The 20924-nt window shown below is 38.3% G+C and overlaps 3 protein-coding genes across 3 annotated transcripts in view; 1 reads left to right on the top strand and 2 right to left on the bottom strand.

The window, feature by feature from the left end:
- LOC117289936 (breast carcinoma-amplified sequence 3-like) overlaps positions 1-10695 on the bottom strand; it is a 38281-nt gene extending 27586 nt beyond the window's left edge. The window contains exons 1-3 of the mRNA XM_033771139.1: positions 10328-10695; positions 6992-7107; positions 170-270 (exon numbers count right to left, since the gene is read on the bottom strand). Of these exons, the coding sequence (XP_033627030.1) occupies positions 170-270; positions 6992-7107; positions 10328-10410 (300 nt within the window). The 5' untranslated portion in view covers positions 10411-10695. The remainder of the gene's footprint in view (positions 1-169; positions 271-6991; positions 7108-10327) is intronic.
- A 297-nt stretch (positions 10696-10992) lies between these two features.
- On the top strand, positions 10993-15528 carry LOC117289935 (putative nuclease HARBI1). Its single transcript, XM_033771138.1, has 4 exons — positions 10993-11355; positions 12041-12697; positions 13660-14279; positions 14574-15528. Exons 2-4 carry the CDS (start codon positions 12563-12565, stop codon positions 14851-14853), a joined length of 1035 nt encoding a protein of 344 aa, XP_033627029.1. The 5' UTR covers positions 10993-11355; positions 12041-12562; the 3' UTR covers positions 14854-15528.
- A 212-nt stretch (positions 15529-15740) lies between these two features.
- LOC117289934 lies at positions 15741-17374 on the bottom strand. Its single transcript, XM_033771137.1, has 2 exons — positions 16907-17374; positions 15741-16366 (listed from the first exon to the last, which is right to left on the bottom strand). The coding sequence occupies exons 1-2, from the start codon at positions 16964-16966 to the stop codon at positions 16073-16075; spliced, it is 354 nt and encodes a 117-aa protein (XP_033627028.1). The 5' UTR covers positions 16967-17374; the 3' UTR covers positions 15741-16072.
- Positions 17375-20924: the final 3550 nt, after the last annotated feature.

Below are 20924 nucleotides of genomic sequence, written 5' to 3'. Positions count from 1 at the left end.
ATTCGTTGCCAGGAGACATGATGTTCAGATGGTGAATTTTTAGGCATTTGCCGAAAAATCAACAGTCGTTACTTTGACACCAATTTGAAATATATTGTCAGACATGGGAACTTCATCATTTTCAAACAGTCTTGTAAGACACATTTCGAAAGAGCTCATTGCAACTCACCGGCAAGCTCCATATCTGGACACCATTGGCGTAACCAATGACAAGGAATATCGGCTCTTCTGATCCTTCTTGATTGATGTAATGAGGATTTAATACCTGTCCTGAAGGAAGAAGAAGAAGAGATAGAGGTCTGTAGGTAATATATTGTAACACATTAAGTGCAATCATTCAAGTGCTATAAATTTGAGTGAAGGATATTACAATTGTCCAGTTGGTTTTAAAACGAAAGGGTCTGATATTTTAAGACATGATATTTTTTACTTGTGTGAGATATCTCCTAGCATGTAAGGGCTGGATGGCAATTTCAAGGTGAGGGCTACACTTTCTCATAAGTATTTGACAATACTTTAGCTTAAAATCTTTAACTTCTTCCAGACTGGCGCCTGAGTGTTTTCAGTAAAATGCGCCTTATAAGTGCTGTATTATTAGTTTTATTATTATTAAAACTGATTTGGGCTGTAGACCAAAATCAACTGTCACCGGGGCACCTTTCTACCTACTCCTCCTGAGGCTAAAACAGGGTTACCCCATTTACAGTCTGTAAGGATGGAGGCATGGGTTTCGTCCAAAAGGAGCCTGCCTTGCTCAAGGGCTAAGCATAATGACCGGGATTCGAACCCACACTCTGCTGCTGACAACACCAGAGCTTGGGTCTGTTGAACTAGAGCTGCTCGGCCCAACATGCCAGGATGTTATCAACCATTCCTTCAAGATTATCAAAACTTTTTACTTCTCTTCGGTTAATTAGATATGTTTTTTTCCAATACTTTATTTTAGTATATATATTTTTTATTTTTTATTAATGTACATAATTTTATTAAACTTAAAGATTTACTTTTCTATTAACTTAGTGTCAATTTACAATGTACTTCCTTTTTAAATATAACTTTTATAAGGTGGTCTTAAGGAATGACAGATATGGAGTTGATCAAAGCCGACCCATACCATCAGAGAAAGTACATGAGGTGACCCACTTCTAAATAGTGTTGGTCTTTCGTTCAATGGTTGCGCTCGATTAGCTTCCCCGGGTCGACCTCAGTCTGCCCCCGTTACAGTTGAATATCTTTGACGTCATTCCAGGGGCTCACCCGGGTCAGCCCCAAGTGCCCTGCGTGCATGACGTCACCATGAGAGGGTGAGTGATCTTTCAATTAGCTCTTGTCAGGGGCTCACTCGAATGAGCATCACAGGGTCGACCCGGGGAAGCTAAACGAACACACCCAATATACTGAAAGTGGAAAACAGACTCCATTCAAATTAATTAAAAAGCATCGTTGGCTTTACGCATAGGACTTCATGATGAGCTTTTGTGTAAATCAGGCTGAGCTAGTTCCTTCTACACGTCTCACGTATCATTTGGTGAAAAGACAAAATTAGCCCTTTGCCAAAATCCTGGAAGATGGGCTTACATGTCAGCAAATAATTTCCCATAATAGCATAGCAAAGTGCTACACAAAATGTTTCAAGTAGCTACTAAACAAAATCATCACTGATTTGCTCCTCAATATTTAGCATCCAGTGTGCACAAAACATGTTCAGTCTAAACACTCTACTATGCAACATTACCAGACGAAATCGTTCCCTGCATGTACATTGTACTCAAGCAATTAGAAACAGATGTCTCTAAAGGTGTTCAGTCCTTTTAAAAAACAGTATTTATTTAGGCGTAGAATTACACGGAGGCAGTGGCCTATGTTGCCCTGGTCTTGCTGTCCCTCCATAGAGGGCCAGGGGTCGATTTCACAAAGAGTTAGGACTAGTCCTAACTTAGGACTAGTCCTAGGAGATATACAAGTTGCATGGATAGTCCCAAGTTAGGACGAGTAACTGGTCCTAACTCGAGATAAGACTAGTCCTAACTCTTTGTGAAATTCACCCCTAGAATATCATCTTTGAGAGGGCAAGGCCATTATTTCAGCTTTGAATACGTATGTAAGTAACTAAATAATTTTTTTCAAAAGGTCTATGGGAAACTCTTGAAGGAAGCCAAGACCACGGTAACAGAGGTCATGGCTTCCTTGAATTTCCAGACCTATTCATGTACAAACTGCACATTTATACTGCTATACAGTTTGTAGACAAGGGATTCTATACTATTATCAGTTCTATTATGAAAAATAGCATTAAACAAATATTTTTACAATGTACCATAGTCTACATTTGCCCTGCAGAGTTTAAAAACACAATACATTCTTATTGCCGAGTCTTTATCAACACTCATGTTATCATTCCATCCCCTAGGGTTTCCCCATCGGGCGGAGTCTTACAAATTGCAGTCAGATGCAAATGGTCGATATAGGAACAAAATACATTCAAGAAGAGTTTCTGAAAAGTCAAAGGGCCTCCGTGCAATTCAGCATGCTGTGGACAAAATTTGGGTCCAGAATGCCCAACAATTTTGAAAAAATTCCTTAAGAGAACCCTGTGTCATGTACATTTGTGTATCAAGTACAAAACACTAACACAAATTCAGCAGGTTTATAGTCTCGATTTACGGTATGCTCCCACCTATTTTTTTTAGTTGGACACTTTCTGAACAGAACAAAAATTAAAAGTTCACAGATTTACAAATAACTTACAGAGTTTACAGAAGGTAATGGTGAAAGACTTCCCTTGAAATATTATTCCATGAAATGCTTTACTTTTTGAGAAAACATTAATGTTTTAAAACAAATGTAAATTCTCGATATCGAGAATAACGTGATTTATTTTTAACACATGTCATGACTCCCATGACCGATTGAGCCTAAATTTTCACAGGTTTGGGCCTTGGGACAATACTGTTTACCAATGCTGTGCGATTGCTTTAAAGCCATTGGACCCTTTCAGTTCAGAAAAAAAAAAAAAGTTCACAGATTTACAAATAACTTACAGGGTTTACAGAAGGCAATGGTGAAAGACTTCTCTGGAAATATTATTCCATGAAATGCTTTACTTTTTGAGAAAACAGTAAAACAATATAAATTCTCGTTAGGGAGAATTACGGATTTATTTTAAACACATGTCATGACATGGCAAAACGCGCGGAAACAAGGGTGTGTTTTTCCGTTGTTTTTTTTCCCGACTCCGATGACCGATTGAGCCTAAATTTTCACAGACTTTGTTATTTCATATAGAAGTTGTGGTACACAAATTGTGGGCCTTGGACAACACTGTTTACCGAAAGGGTCCAATGGCTTTAACCTTTCACTTTTGCCGTATAATTTTAAAAGCACTTTGTGGTCTATTTTTTAGCTGCAGTTTGCCAAGTTCTAGTAATTATTAGAATTTCCTTAAATATTGTCTCTTCGTAGTAAGTGTAAACAAGTCCATTGCAGTCAATGGGACTCCAGTCAATTAACATTAATTCAATACCTTGAGGTTCAGACCTCCAATGATTCCCTGATAGATCAACCAGTCAGACACGAAGCCAGATTGTCTGTTAGATTTTATAGATCTAGAATAATGAGGACAGACCCTTTCAAGTCTGTGGGTGAATGAATGCAGTCCTTTAATAAATTTGGCAGATTGCCCTGGGATGTTTTTTGTTTCCATAAAAAAAAAAATCCTGCAGCGATAAAGATGTTCATTACGTAGGTTTGTATTCAAGTTATCTTACTGTGGGTACTTGTTTGTTAATATAGACTATGCATGTCTCACGCATATTAAAGGAACACGTTGCCTTGGATCGGACGAGTTGGTCTTTGACAAGCATTTGTAACCGTTTGTTATAAAATGCATATGATTGGAAAGATATTTTAAAAGTAGAATATAATGATCCACACAAGTATGACTCGAAATTGCGTGGTTTTCCTTTTACCTCGTCGACTAACACGATCGGCCATTTATGGGAGTCATATTTTTGACTCTCATAAATGGCCGGCCATGCTATGAAATTTGGGCCCTGGTATGCAGCTGTTTGTATGACCTATGGCTAGCAAGCCAACGGTAGCAAGTAATGTAGTGCGTTTTGGGAGTACAGTGTATTGCCTGCAAAAACATTCAAATCAATAAATTAAGTCAATGCGGATAACAAACTGCCTAATTTGAATTCCAGAATCAATCGTAAATAGATAGTTCATGGGGTTAGTACACTGCTAGCTCACTGGACACATTGCCTCTTTGTTTCTTTACCTTATACAAATGTCAACTTGAACCTTTGGTAATTATTCAAAATAATTGTTAGCATAAAAACTGACTTGGTAACGAGCAACGGAGAACTGTTGATAGAATAAAACATTGTGAGAAATGGCTCCCTCTGAAGTAACATAGTTGTTGAGAAAGAAGTAATGTCTCACTAAAATCTAAATTGAATTTGATTCCTCAGCTGAGGTCTCGAATTCAAGGCATTTTACAGCACATAGCATGTGCGACAAGGGTGTTTTTTTCTTCCATCATTCTCTCACAACTTTGACAACAAATTCAGTTCAAATAAACAGGTTTGTTATTTTATGCATTTGTTGACATACACCAAGCGAGGAGACTGGTCTTTGACAATTACCAAAGGTACTGGACTATATTGGTAATTACTCAAAATAGCATAAAAACTAACTTGGTAATGAACAATGAAGAGCTGTTGATAGTATAAAACATTGCGACAAACGGCTCCTTCTGAAGTTTTCACACTCAAATAGTAAAAGACTTCAGCTGAAGCCTTTTACTATAATGCATCTGAAAGCACACAAGTTGTGCAACAAGAGTGTTTTTTCTTTTACTATTTTCTTGCAACTTCGATTACCAATTGAGCCTAAATTTTCAGTAAATTCATTGTTCATTATTTGATGCTTAAAATATGTTGGGATACACCAAGTGAGAATACTGGTCTTTGACAATTACCAAACGAGTCCAGTGCCTTTAACTGTGAGTATTTTTGTTTTGTTTTTCAAAGCACTTTATAACGACTATGACATTCACAATTTGTATGTAACCAAGTGAACAGGAAATAACAAACCAGTGAAAATGTGAACTCAATCTTTCAATGGACTCACAAGAAAATGGTGGGAAAAGCTTGATGTTTTCACTGTTTTTTATAAATGTCAGTTTTGGGACTGTTGATTCTTTTGTAGTGTCAGGAGTTAACGTCCGTCGATATATCGAAAATACTCAAAAACTCGATATTTTTTTGACATCGAAATCGCCGATGTCACTTTTATAATCATATCGTAATATCGGATTTTCGATATATATCGAAAAAATTTCGATGTTTTGAAAATTTCGATGTTCCTAAATGATATCGAAAATACCAAAAGAGTGTCCGATTATTTAAAAGAAATCTGTGTTTGAGTATTAGAAAAGTCGTCGTCGTTATGTAGTTTCATCATTTTGAGTTGCCCTATTAAATAAAATACGTTTTACAAGCAAGTATGTCTGCATGTTCTTTGCGTTTTCGCCATCAGCCGCCGGCCCGCCGCAGAAGTTCACGACCCCGCGGCGAGCGCACGGTAAAACCTCAAAAGAAACCGCCGCTGCTGCCCTAGCCTATCGGCTGTTTAAGATGCAACTTCCCATTGTGCATGTGATCAAAATCAATGCGTCTTCATCACAGCATTATTGACTTTGCAAAAATACCCCAAAACAAGGAAGAAAACAATCTTACAATAATCTTTCCGAGGAACTATGCTTCGCAGACCACGCTGTCGGCGGCTTTTGCGTGCGTACCAGCGAAGACTATGCTGTTGTACGGTTTAAACGTGCACACCAGCGTGTATGGTTATTGCAATTCGGGGGGAAAACCCGTTTGCCCAAGCATGCGCAGACACATGCAGTCTTTGGTCAAGGCGGTATCGCGTGATGCACTGCGTTATTTCGACAATAGAGGGCGTTCTAGCATTCAATGTTTCTTGCCTTGGTTATAGAATGCAAAGTAAAAAGACTACGAGCCTTTATTGGAGACTATGTGACTGCATGCTGCGTGCGTTGTATATTGTGATCGCTGAGTGGTAGGTCTGTGTTTTGCGGGACTTTTTAGTGATTTTTTTTCGATGATTATCTCAACCATTTTCAACCGTAAAGGTAGTCAGCGCGCCCGTCGGACAACTTGATTGACACTTCTGCGTCAATGCATCGGCAACTGACACCTTAATGTCGGCGAGTCACGCAACTCACAAAGGCTCTGTGTCATTTTGAGACGGCCAATCATGGCCAATCACGAATCGAGAATTGTGGTGAGCGTTCACCAATTGGCCAAGCCAGCGGTAGCGGCGATCATACTTTGTTGTAAAACCAGAAATAATCGGGGCGGGACTACGCAATCTGAAATTGTTTGGACTACAAACAAGTTCGGGGGATCAGACATAAACAAGTTGAAATGTAACCCTATTAAACTGTCAGTCTATGGTATAAATATTTCTACCTCCATGAGTATACCAAGTGCTGTTTTTAGGCTTCCATCTTGCGCGCGGGAAATACTCGATATATCGAGTATACTCGATATTAAATTTTCGATATATCGATAATGGGAAAAAACCGACATCGACGGACGTTATCAGGAGTTCAACTCTTTGCTGGTGCTATCATGGGGAAAGGTCAAATTAGTTTAGGTTCTCAAACAAACACAATTGTTTCAGGTTGGTTGTAGTTTGCAAAGTGGCAAAGACGAATACATGTAGTTCTGTGTTGCAAAAAAAAAGGTTATTTCTTATGAGGCACGTAGTCCAGTGAACCACTTGTATTTTTGGTTTATGGTAGACCCTTTAGATAAAAAGACCTCTCATCTTTTATCCTGTATCATTGTAATTCAGCTGTTTGCTGTGATTTTGATATAAATAAACTGTAGGGGCACACACCATGGTAAATCCGCACATTCAAAAGTTAAGCCACAATTTGATTACTGAAGGCCCTTACCTTTAGTGGAACACTGCTCAAATTTGACCCATAGAATTTTGTCTTTGTCTTCTGCCTTGTTGCCACTGTAAGCGTCCTGAAGAAAGTCCACAACTGTGGCCATGTAGGACTTGTCACTGCACAGAAAAAAAATGAACATCTTGCAATCAGGGAGATGTTGTACAATAATCAGGGAGTTATAGAATTCCATTCAAAATAGTAGGAACAAGGTTTCCATATAATCACACAGAGATTACCAAATTTGCTCATCAGGGCCCAATTTCATAGAGCTGCTTACCACAAAAAATTGCTTAGCAAGGAATTTTAGCATTGAAAAAAGAAAATGATTACCAACCAAATCTGCACTTGATTTTCAAAATAATAAGCAAACAACAGCTGAATACCAGTAACAAGCAATTTGTTATGCAACAAATGGAAATTTGGTTGGTAATCCTGGTTTTATCAAGGAAGAAATTTAATGCAGAACATGGAATAGTTGTTGATTTTCAGGGAACAATACTGCAGAATAACAAAGAGTTGACAGCTCTGGGAAAGCTACTGTGGACCTACATGTACATGCAATCAGGATTTGCCACTAACTTTTTTGTTGACTAGCCAGTTTAATCATAATGTAATTCCACTTTTCATGAGTTTGTCAGATTTTTCACTATCCATATTTCATTTTATATGTAAAATAGATGCTTTCCAACATCAAACTAGCCAGCCTAACCACTTTTTTGACTGGTCACCATGTGCTTTTAAGGTAATTGGAAATTATTAAAAACATGGTTTAACTTTAGTCCGAAAGCTTATTACTGACTATGAAGTTCACACTAGAACAACTTTTTGTGTGTGAAATATTATCCTCTGATATGAAGTCGTATTCCAGAGAACTGTTGAATTAGGCCTAATCTGAAAACTTTCAGAAGTGCAATGGCTGATTACAACCAACATTAAGGACAATGTGTTCACAAGCTAAATTTTTGCACAATTTTCATTAATTTCTGGGGACTCACACAACGGGTTAAGCCCAAATTTGCACAGGTTTGTTATTTCGTGTTTGTATAAATGGCTGATCACACAGAACATTAACACTATCTGCACCTATTTTTTCAGCTCTACCAATCCTGTGTAACACCTTAAACTAACGTTTGGTCACACACCCCCGTCAGTGACAGTGAAAACACTGTTCATATGGTTTGCATGGGGTGACCACCAACATCTGTTCTATTTATAAAAATAGAAATGTTTAGGTAATCTGGGGGTTGTATTCCAAACTTCTTGCACTTATGAATAGGATTGTACACAACCAGGTTGTATGCCAACTTGCAAATACATGTACATGCAGTTGATTATTCTTTATGATGTGGGTTGCCCAAATTATGAGACAATTATGAGGGAGATTAGTAATAATAATAATAAGACTTGTAATGCGCACGTATCCACCCAACAATGAAAAAGTTGTTCAGTGTGTGTCATATTTTTTTTTTTACTGAGTGACGATTATGTGATGGAACAAATTTTCTAAAAATGTTTGACCAATTTTGCAGGGCTCAAATTTTGGGGAAATCCACAAGACCACAAAGCTTACTTGGTAGCTCAATATAGTCACTGGACCAGAACTTTTACGAGACCAGAGTTGATTTTTTTTTTTACTTTTGCACTGTTTTTTTAACGAGAAGTGAGAGAAGATTTAAAAAGAAGTTTTCTTCAAATCAATACACCAGACAGTTAGTAAACATTTGAACAAAAGCACAAGACAAGAGGGCGTGTTCAATGATGAGTTTACTGGCCCGATTTTAAAATCACTACACTAGCCTCGGACCTATTGACAACAAGGTTTTTAAACATTGTTGTCCATAGGTCAATCAAATGATTGTCCACACGGAGATTCTTCTTAAAATAATAGTAATACCAAAACGAGATTGCACAAATTAAGGATCTCGACAGTAAGGCAATGGTACTGGTAAGTGACAAATGGGGGGGGGGGGGGATTTCATCCAAAAAGTGTGAGTTTCTATTCTAAAAATCATCACACTTCCTGATTATGACTATTTCTATAAGGCCATAAGGCCAAGAAGCAATGGGAGTCTGACAATGAATCAGCACTATTTACAGGGTTCCTACGTACAAGAAAAATAAGTTTGTTTTTAATATAAAAAAATTAAAAAGGAAGTTAAGTTTTAATACTTTCACAATGACGAAGTGCTTAAAGTCACCTGGAAATAGATTTTTTTTTCTTTCAAACATAAGAGTATATGCTTACGAACAATAAAACAATTTTTTTAGTAACTGTTTGTCACGATTTATATGTTTAAAAAATATATAAAGTTGTTTGGGGGGCTGACTCCGCCTACCCCTTTTGTGACGTCAATCGAGGCAGACTTTGCCTGCAATGCGTATAGTAAACACACGTGCAAAGTACATGTACGTCCAAGTCGTGAGTTGGTACATTTCAAAAAGTGTTTTTCTGCATTCAGCAGTAATACACCTGGTCGGCATTGCCGGAAAAAAACAATTTTTTTTTTGTTAAACGTACAAACTCACCACTTGGTCCGTACATGTACTTTGCAATTGTGTTTACTCTACGCATTACAGGCAAAGTCTGCCTCGATTGACGTCACGAACAGCGCCCTCTCGGGTCGGGGTCTACTCTTAACATAAGAACTGATTTTTTAAAATCTTAGTTAACTGTTTATTCACATTCCACTCATCAAAACACATATATTAGTGACAAAAGCTTTATTTTGAAAAAATACCACTTCCAGGTGACTTTAACTTTAGTTGTTTTTTCAATTATTTAAAACCACAGGGAGTAAACTAACTTACTTACTTACAGTGAAAGTAAACTAATAATAATACGGACATTTATATTGCTCTATAAACTGCGCATTATAAGGAATACAACAAAATGCAGAGAAAAAAATTTAAAAACAAATACACCAACAGAGCAAGAATGAAGTAAATGGGTGAAGTAAAGTGGGTTTCTAACTTAGATTCCAAACAAACGAGCCAAGGCAAGTAGCTTCGGAAAATTTTCCATATCCTGCCACTACTTTTTCACTCCTTTTTGTCAAAAGAAATGCCTCCTTTCACTTTCAGTAAATTAGACACACATTTATTTTATACGAATTTAAAAAGTGGTGGCATGATACGGAAATTTTCCCAAAGTTTCATTTAATTTTTAAACATGTTGTCACATTTGATGTTTCAATTGTTTGTAGTAGAAAGTACGTAATCATATTTTATAATTTTGCTAAATAAATTATCACAACACAAAAGTCACAACACACTTGCTTGTCAACAGTTCAATCAGCTAGTTATCAATATCCATTCACTGGTTCATCTGAATCTCACCTAACGGGCTGAGCCCTCACCGAAACCCCAGCAGCCCGAGACGAGGAAGCGGGCCGTTTGCTTGGGGACTGCTGGTAAGCCATCCCTACACCCCGGCCGGGTCACAAGCCGTGAAGCAAGCCAAACTCAGCGACGACGAAAGTCGAACGAAGGTCACAACAGCTGATCGTCATGAACGTACGTAATCACAACGAGAGAGATTCTCCGCCCCGTTCAATCACGAATTGCATGAATAGAAAGAGCTGGAATCTCACTTCCTGCAGTCCCTCCAGTATGAGAACCCCCTTTTCATAGCATTATGCTTGTTTTCAGCACGCCTTTCTCGTTAAAAAATATCATACCACCTTTAAAAATGCAGACGTTATTCGTTACCGACTTCGGTCAGCAAGATAGCAAAATGACGTTTGTTATTATTTTCCTTTCGGCTCCAAATTTATTATCTTAAACATTGCCTACAGTCTGATTTTATACTAAATAACTGAGAAAATACATTTAAAAATATAATTTTTATGTAATCAACCATTTTCAGAACTTAATATAAACTAAAATTGTATTGTTTCGAGTAACCTTTACAAATTAACATACATTGACTGAAAGAGCCATGTTTGACCTCAAAAAAGATGTGGGTTGTGGACATAACTGGTTCCCGACATTCTTTTGTTGCATAACTAAAGCTATTGTTATTGACCAGCGAAAACTACCAGAGTGAGAGTGACGTCATTTATTGACAAAAACACCCACAGAACAAGATGTCTTACGGAAAACGTCCGAAAAACCCTTTCGATGATGATGATAAAGACTTCGTTTTTGTGCCGTCTGGATCATCTCGATCCGGAGGGAATAAATATGGCGATTTTGGTTATGAAGAGGAGGAAAATGACCAATACGGGGACCCAAATGCCGGTGCAATGTCCATACAAAGTCAAATTGAAGAAAGACAACAAAATATGTTGTACTCATTGTACAGCACACAACGTTCATTGGGTTTGGTGTACGAGTCGGAAGATGTAGGAAATGAAACAGCTCACGTGAGTATTTAACTATGAATGATTGGGTTCTGTCATAATCATGAGTCAGTAGTGGAGTCGTGTGTAGCCCACCTTGTTGAGCTGTTATGGCTCCGCTTTTAACATCGGTCTTATCACTGTCATGATGAGACCGATGTTAAAAGCGGAGCCATTAACAGCTCAACAAGGTGGGCTAAGTCGTGTGATACCAATTGTTGCACTGAGAATGTTTGTTTTTGACATTAATTAATTTTTGTTTTCAATGTTGCAATTTATTTAATGCTGAAACTGAATATAAAACAAAAATACAGTAACAATAACTTTCAAAACAAAAATTATATTATAATAATATAATATAACACATTCAATTATTATAACACTTAGCGCATTCGGAAAACCAAAAAAACAAAATGAGCATGCCCTGCCACGCCCCTGCCATGTTTGTAAACAATTTTAAAAATTAAGTTCTGCAACCCCACAATACACCATGTGAAGAATTGCCGGATAACTTTCCGTATGGTGCCACCACTTTTTCACTCATTTTTACAAAAAAGGGATATCTCATTTAGGTAACTATATAGCGCTACATGTTATTCTACTGCATATTTATAAATGACTGAATGTGTAGGCCTGAAATGAAACTATTTACTTAATAATCAGCAAATTGAAGCTAACATTGTGTTGTTTTTCCTTATCTTGTTTTTAGGACATTGACATGGCTTGCTCATTCAATGTAATTACTGGTTCTGCATGTGGAAGCCACCCTAGAACGCCTGTTGATGACCACACAGTTGTTGCACTAAACACATGTAGGAGAGACATCAAGGCACATTTAAAGCTGGTACAAATACCAACAAGTGGACTTGGATCTGAATTTGAGTTGATTTTAGCACGAGTTGGCATATTTGAGCCCCATGCATCAGTGGACTTAACTATATGCCCTTTACACAGGGGCAACTTGGGCATTCATTGGAAGACAGCTGCAAGGCGATGTCAGGGGCCGATTTCACTAAACTTTAAATCAATCGCAAACAGCCAATATCCATCGTAAATCACGGAATCAGTCGCAAGTTTGCGACGGATTTTAAAAACTGATTTCACTAAAGTCGGACGTTTTGAAATCCATCGCAAGCCCGTCGCAAGCCCGTCGCAAGTCTTGATAATTTGCGATTGAGTTTTGCGGGCGCTCTTGAGTAGACGCAAAACTCAAATCCATCGTAAACTCAAAATGGCGTTGCATCTGCTGTATGTTAACAATGCTCGTGTTCTCCAAAGAGAACGGATTTTCCGAGACAGAACGAATCCTCTAGATGACTACAACGACAAAAGGATGCATAAGTATTATCGGTTTACGAGAAATGGGGTGATTAGGGCCACTGATTTTCCGCGATCGCGGAAAACGGACGGAATTCGCGGAATCCGCCCTTTGAAACGGAAAACGGGATTTCAGAAAATTTGATTATTTTTTTTTTTTTTTCTTGACGCCAAAACTATTGAAATTGCATTCTTTATTAAGATTCTTTTTGTTAAACTAAAAAGGCATCAGAAATCAGACCATCAAAAAGTACGAGATCGTAACCGTGGATCATTCTGTTCTACTTCACACCATCCTCAATGTTTACACACATGATGTACACACGTTGTTAACATGGTTAAGCGAAGGGCATTATTCGCGGCACGTTTTAAACATTTTTTGTTCACCCAAATAGCATTTTCTCCCTCTCTTTTACCAACAATAATACACAAACTAGCTTACCTATGATCTATAAGAACACATACAATGTTTTTTCATCTCGGAAAGGTCTAAAATAAAACCGTAAACTGTCAACATTCTGTCGCCAAAGCGAAAACAAAATGGCTGACATTTTGTTTGTGGATGGAGAATGGTCACGTCCATAGACTTGTTCCCAAGTCTTTGATCATGCTGAAACAGCGCCCTCTTGTGGATACACTCCTGTCATTAGCCTACAATGTGGCTGATGCAGAGAATCAACTGCAGTTTTAGACTTTGAATCAAGTCTATCACATCATGTGCATTGATACTGCAGTCACAGTGCAACCTTTTTAGAACAGCAGTATACAAAATAATCCACAATATTATAAAAAAAAGTATTTTTTTGAAATTTGTCAGTTCAAATGAACATTTTACGAAGTCAACAGTGCAACTTATCTCAAATTGGTTTTTATAAGTGTGTCACTGGGTATTAAACAACCTTTTATCTAATTAAAAAAACATGAAACGGAATTTTTTGTGCCTGAAACGGAATTCATGTTTTTGCCAAACGGAATTTGCACTTTTCTGAAACGGAAAATCAGTGGCCCTAGGTGATGCGGGTGATAGACATCTTAGAGCCATTTTTACAGCCCGAAACGCAACGGAGCCATGCGATCCCGGCAAATGTGCAAGTGTTCGTCGCACTTCGCTTTTACGCAACGGGGTGTTTCTACTCGACAACTTCTGCTCACCATGGGATCTCCGAAGCAAGTGTATGTAGGATCGTCTACAGAGTGACTGATATCTTGGTGAGGATGAGAGTCGATTATATTAAATGGCCTGCAGCAGCAGCGGATGTTGCAAAAACCCAGTGGGGGTTCCACAACCTCTGTGGGTTCCCGGGGGTGGTTGGTGCAGTGGATTGCACACACGTTCCCCTCGACGCCTGCCCACTAGGACAAAACGAATTTACATATGTAAATAGGAAGGGTGTACACAGCCTAAATGTCCAGCTGATATGTGACACCAGCTATAGAATCAACAACGTTGTCGCGAACTGGCCTGGGTCAGTTCACGACAGCCGGATCCTCACCCGCAGCGAAATTGCCCAGATGTTCAGAAGAGGAGATCTTCAGGGCATTCTCCTGGGAGACTCCGGCTACCCGCAACTGGAGTGGCTGATGACCCCCTTCTGGCAACCAGCAACTGCCAGAGAACGAAACTACAACGAGTAAGTCCTAAGATTTTATGGGATTTTTAGGCCTATTTTCAACGTCATGTCAGTGGGAATGAGTTGATCAACCCGTCCTTAAACCGTAACGTGACAACAAAAAACAATCAAAATGCCGGGTGGAATAATAGGCCTCTGCTTCCATGGGGTACTTAGGCCTACGTTTTCGTTGCAGCAGACTATATACGTTTCTTGTTAAGGCCTTCTTGAAAAAAGCAGTGTGGAGGTAGTTTTCCCCTTAAAAAAGACTAAAAGTTTGTTATACTTTTACTCCCTGAAATGTCTAATTTGCAGTGCTCATCGTCATGGCAGAGTCGTCATTGAGCAGACGAATGGGCAAATCAAAATGAAATTCCCATGTCTGCGAAAGGGGTTACGTGTGGCCCCCGAAAAAGCCTGCAAAGTCATCGTTGCCTGTGCCGTCCTTTTCAACATCTCCAAGATACTCAACGAGCCGTATCTGGGACGACAGAGGCAACTTGAGATTATTGACATCGCAGACAACGATGACCAAGGCCCAGACGTCCACCTTGGAAACGCCGCAAGAGCTAGGATGGTTAACACTTTCTTTTAGTAATGATTGGTATTGGCATTTTTATCCATATATGTATAGTCCCCATTTTAATTATTGGGTCGTAGAAAGAGTATTACGGCAGTTTATATCTTTCTTTGCAATGACCTTTTATTCATGTAAGAGACGAAGACATGCACGTGTGGTGATGTGTTCGTTTGAATTTAGTGTGGGGTGACGGAAGTGCGCGAAATACTATAATATTCAGTGTAAGAAGTTGCAAGAGAAAAATGAAAAGAAAACACCCTTGTTGCACAAATTCAAACTTTCAATAAATGTTTATGATTTATTAATAGATTGGTCCATTTTACAACCGTTTTGAAATCCTTCCCAATAGAGTGCACACACACGCTATAGATTATACCAATATTCATACCTACACCGTATAATAAACCCACACAACTGGCCACGTAAAGATTATTTTCAACTGCACAATACTATTAAACAAAATAATAAAAGGCCTGAAAGTTGCAGAGTCTCAGGATAAATGTGGATGCCCTTACCATTAACGGTGGAATAACATTTATAAAGCAGGTTCATTTGTAACAGTTTTTTTTTTCACTTTTGTGGTATTTAAAGGCAACCTTTCTTGAAATCGGTTTCACCTTTAAAAATTAAAATCTTTTAAAAATCTTTTTAAAGGCAGTGGACACTATTGGTCATTACTAAAAATAATTGTCAGCATAAAACCTCACTTGGTAACGAGTAATGAGGAGATGTTGATAGTATAAAACATTGTGAGAAACGGCTCCCTCTGAAGTGACAAAGTTTTCGAGAAAGAAGTAATTTTACACAAATTTGATTTCGAGACCGCAAGTTTAGAATTTGAGGTCTCGAAATCAAGCATCTGAAAGCACACAACTCCATGTGACAAGGGCGTTATTTTATGCATATTTTGAGATACACCAAGTGAGAAGACTGGATTTTGGCAGTTACCAATAATGTCCACTGTCTTTAAAGATATCTTTTCTGGAGAACAAAGTAAGAATCGGGTGTACGATCCCAGCCGAAAAGTGAAACTCCGACGAATTTGAATACAGCTTCATTAAATTGAATGATTATTTTGTTAAATCAAATAACGCAAAAGTACATTTTGACTATAGTCTTAAACATAAATCGAATGACCCTTTTCAGTAGCATGCGTTTTCGCGGGAAATTTATTAGGCTGGTGGTTAATTTAGCTGCTCATTTCCCGAAATTAATCGAGAATAAATAATCAAAATTATTGCTCTGACATGGAATTAAACAAAGCGACAGCGGAGCTGCTGGGGAATGCTCTCTGCAGGGTCGCATTGATCTCCCGCAGGACCTCGATGGTCTCCTTCTGATACTCGAGGGACTGTCTCTTGAGTAGCATTTTTTCTTTTGTCAAAGAAACAACTTCCCTGTTCATGCCTAAAAGATCAACCTCCTTGTTGCCGGGCCCCTTCTTTTTGCCTGTCTTCTTCTTTGGCTGGTTGTGTTTCTTGGGGTGTTTCTTTAGGGTTGGAGTGGGTAGAACCTCCTGTGGTTGGGACTGAAAGTATACATCAGAAATATAAACACATCATGTTTGGTATTGTTTGTCAAACAAATTTCAGCAAAATTAATGTCACTTCTGAACTGTTGCTAATGCAACTTACATCGGTTTTAGTTTCCGTTTCCGTTTCTGTTTCGCAAGTTCGTTTTAGGGGCCGTGATGACATAATGCCACTCGTTGAGGGGCGATTATGTTCTTGCGTTGGTGGTGCAAGCTGGAAATAATAAGCCAAAAAGAAATCCAAGATAAACACATTCTGTTAAATGGATAACAACTATAGGTTTTGGTAGAGTTGTCAAAGTCATGTCCTCATGGAAATGATTATGTGACGTGCTATCGTCGTGTCATCACTTTACCCTCTAGACCACTCACCCATGTTTCCCATAGGCACGGACAGATTATTAACCACCCCATTTTGAATTAATGGTATATATGGTCCAATGCACATAGCTGCCGAGAATCGTTGATTGAAACAGTGATTTATCGAGTAACTTTAAGAGTTATAAACTGTCCTCATTATTATGTCTTAAGTTTTACCTGGGGAATTGTTTCACATGCCCCATTCGGCATCACTCCGTCGACAACTTCGTCTGGCATGCAATCTAGCACGAGCTCGTGTAAAGGGTTTGCATGTGGCTGTGGTCCTCCACCTTAATACAATCGATAGATAGATCAATTATTGAATGACTACAAAAAAACAAAACAATTTACAGCATATAGGAACTAGGCCCGGCACCTGACACTTAAAATGCTGCACCATACATAGCAAAGTAATTGCACTTTATGCTCTCGTTTGATTTTCTCAAGTCGATACTTAATTTTGAAAGTTGCGGCCACTTGAAGTCAGTGTATAAATATTTGCCTCACCCTTTGCTTTAATGAATGCAGACTGATCAATAACAATAGCTTAAAAAAAAAAAAAAGTGTGACACATGTGATCTTTTGGCAAAGGAAAATGTTACTTTACAAATTCGCCCAACATGCTTTGAAAATATAATAGTCAACCAAAATTAATACCACATACCCGTAACTCCCTTTCCATCTCGCTTATTTTTGTACACCTTTGCCCTGTAGCATAAATCTTGCCATTTTTTGCGGGTGGTTTGCCAGTCCCTGACCATTCCTCCAGCAGCTCGAACCTGTTCAGTGGCAGCTTGCCAGGATTTTCTCTTTGTTGATTCCACCCCTGCACCGCCACCAGAACCAAACAGGGCTGCCTGGCTGTCACGACAAAATAAGGACAGAGCTTTACTCTCAAACTCCTGCCATCGAGGTGTCTTCTGAGACTGCAAAATGTATAAGAAATAAATGAAATCAAATGTAAACCCAAAAACGATGATTAGTTCGGTAGTGGGTGTGGCAGGAGCCTCTGCTGTCCGCCCCCCCCCCCCCCCCCCCCGAAAAGAAAAAAATAATAAAAATCCCATCATTCCCGGTTTATATTTTTTTGATTGCATTTAAAGTATCAAAGCATAGAGCAAGGAAAAGTGTGTGCTTTAGGTGCTAGAGGGGACAGAATACTGAAGGTCCAACTTAGGAGGATGGGAAATCCTGGGTATGTGACACGACACACAGGTTTGCAAAAATAATGAGCAATACAATACTGCCACACTCGGGATACTGCGTTTAATTACCATTTCTTTCATTGCTTTCTTTGCCGGTGGTACCTCTTGGCCGTCCATTACTAACGTATGCAAGCTGAAAAATTAAAACAAATAAAACAGCTTATTTAGCAAGTTTTGTGCACTACATTGTTTCCACATTAAATTTTATTATCATTTTTGTGGCACTATTTGTAAGTGAGGTTGATGAAATAATTGTAGGATTTGAATCCTTTGAATGGTGGGAGTTAATATCAGGTTAGGTTTGCGGATGCCATGATCGAGTTGATTGACAACTCACAACGTGTCGATCATCAGGCAGTAGAAACGGCCTACAAGAGCAGGCTACCGCAAACCTCAGGGTAGATAGAATGGGTCCTAATTTGAGATGCCCCCTTTCTGCCGAATAGTTTCGCCCATAATGTAGTGTCTGTCTATACCACCACTGGAGGTCGCCCTTTTCTTTTCCAGCGGTCCCCCCTCGGCGGAAATGTATGAGTACTTCATGAAAACAGGCAGCAAGTCGGTTTGTGTGAAACACGTTTTCGGGGGGCGGTATACACAACATTTATAGTTGTATGGAAATATATTTGATAAGTTTTCAAAGGCTGAGAGGCTTTCAATTATTATTTATAGTTGTATGGAAATATATTTGATAAGTTTTCAAAGGCTGAGAGGCTTTCAAATAATATTATTTTTTTGAGTATAGTTTTACATATTGAGTTAGCACTTGGCATTATTGGTTGCAATGTGATTTAGTGTGGTGCACAAGGCAAAAACAAAATTAATACCAGTTGATCGTCCCCGGCTTCATCCTTTTTTGAGGCTGTGTCATTTCTTTTATGTTATTTTACAAGTGGTGACTTTAAACAGAAGAAATTGTGGTCAGTCTTATTCAAATTGTTTCGCAGCCCCACTATAAAAAAATAAAAAGGCCCTCATCCTCTTTTGGAAAAATCCGGGTGATCGGCTGGTATTTTTTTTTACTAGGCCTAATTTGTAAAAAAATATAACAATAACACTGTACTAAAAAATAATCAAACAAGTAAATCAGTCGGTGAGTGAAAAGTTCAGTTTAATTCAGTTTTAATTTATCACTGTTGAAAATAGACAATCTTAATAGACCTTATTGCAGATAGCAATTTTGAACAACTGCGCATGTGCGCGCAAAGGACTGTGGGAAAAATTTGGCACCTCGCTCAAAAAAGTAAACAACGTTCAACGTTCGTACACGATCGATCGGTTTGCAAAATGGATGTGGCAGGAGTGACCGAGAAAGAGCTGGTTGATAGAATAAATAGTTCTGGCATAGACAAACTAAGGTAATCTTTAGCTAAAGTGAATGTGACAAGACACAGTAGTTAAAGACAAACTCCAAAGGCGACATTTTTTCGCGATAAAATAACTGTTTTTAGGTTTGCCCGTCTACGTCTGTAGGGCGTCGGAAGACTGACATTGACAAGGTCAATGGCGAGAAGTTGCAACACGGATCAGTGACCCTCCCGCAACCATCAGTCACCCTCGAAGGATCGGAAATAACAACCAAAACTTCCCACCAGTGACTCCGATTTGTGCTGATAAATACTTCGACAAAAGCATGGACGACCTCAATGACAAAAGTAAGACATTTTTTCTGTTACAAAACAGAGAAACATTGCCAAGGTCATGATGATCGAGGACTGTCATGACTGTTTTACAAAAAATAAAAACATTTCTTATTCCTGGTCTAGATAGAGTCTAGATATAGCTCTATGGATAAAGCCCATCAATGGTTACATTGTCTTGATTCGATTGTATCTGTAATACTGATCAGCAATGACGTGGACGTAAATAGAATAGCTTTCAATCATGGTAGTTGTACATTTTTAAAACTTTATGTGGCAGATGATACTTTTTCCTGATTTCTCACACCATCAACTTTTTAGGTCTACCACTGATATGGTTCAAAATTAAAGTGACCAAAAGTGACTAAGTAATTGTGGTTTATGTTTATATTTATTAATATATATCTATTTCTACCTCCATGGTTATACCGTAGATCATGACATGACAAGTACGACAAGGTTCTGGTGTAGGTCCTAGCATACTTCTAAGTTCTAGTTTCTAGAACTTAGAAGTAGTCCTAGCATAAACATGTTTTTATCAAGGGTTCAGTTTATACAAGTTTGATGTACACGTATTGTACGAACATGATTCTGTGCATAATATAATTACATACTTTGTGTTTTGTGCATGTATTACAAAAATGATACTTTTAGTACACTGTACCATAAAGCATCAAGTTGTAAGCTTTATTGTTAGACTCTACTGGTACTGTAATAATGGTATGTTTGTTATGCCTATAATTTTATCATATGAAATGAGACTGAGTTTTTGTAGGTTTGTAATTCGAAAAGCAAGGACTAGGTCACATGAGCGAAACCCTTCTTAAGGTAGGAATTTGAAAAAAGAATATAATTTCTTTTTAATTTTTGTTTTCAAATAAGTTTGATTTATTCAACAACAAAAATAGATTCTGCATTGGGCATCCTCAAAAAATAAATCCTTTTGGTTTTACTTGGAAATTGTTACCATTTAACTTTATTATTTTGGGGGCAACTATCCCAATTAATACATTTTTGATTCTAAACGATTCTAAACTAATTATACTGATAGGTCTCATTTTGTAGTTTAAGTGGGTGAAAAGTCATTTCAAACCTTGCCATCAAAGAAGAAGTATTGTGAGCACTTAAATGTGATTCTCTGCAAACTCTGCATCTTAAAAATTTGGATTTAAATTAACAAGTAAGTTGACTGGCACTGTGGTCGGGTGGTTCAGGGCCCACTAATAATGGGTTCAGTACTGCCAGAGGCAATTTGTAATGTATTAAGCTGTCTCATGACTTCACAAAGCCAACATTAAAACAATTGATATTTATTAAGCTGCAGCCACCTTTGGCAAACACGGCATGCAT

The sequence above is a fragment of the Asterias rubens genome, chromosome 5, assembly GCF_902459465.1.
Source record: "Asterias rubens chromosome 5, eAstRub1.3, whole genome shotgun sequence".
In the NCBI taxonomy this organism is placed as follows: Eukaryota; Metazoa; Echinodermata; class Asteroidea; order Forcipulatida; family Asteriidae; genus Asterias; species Asterias rubens.
The sequence above is the reverse complement of the archived record's forward strand: the minus strand, read 5'-3'. Positions and strand labels throughout refer to the sequence as shown.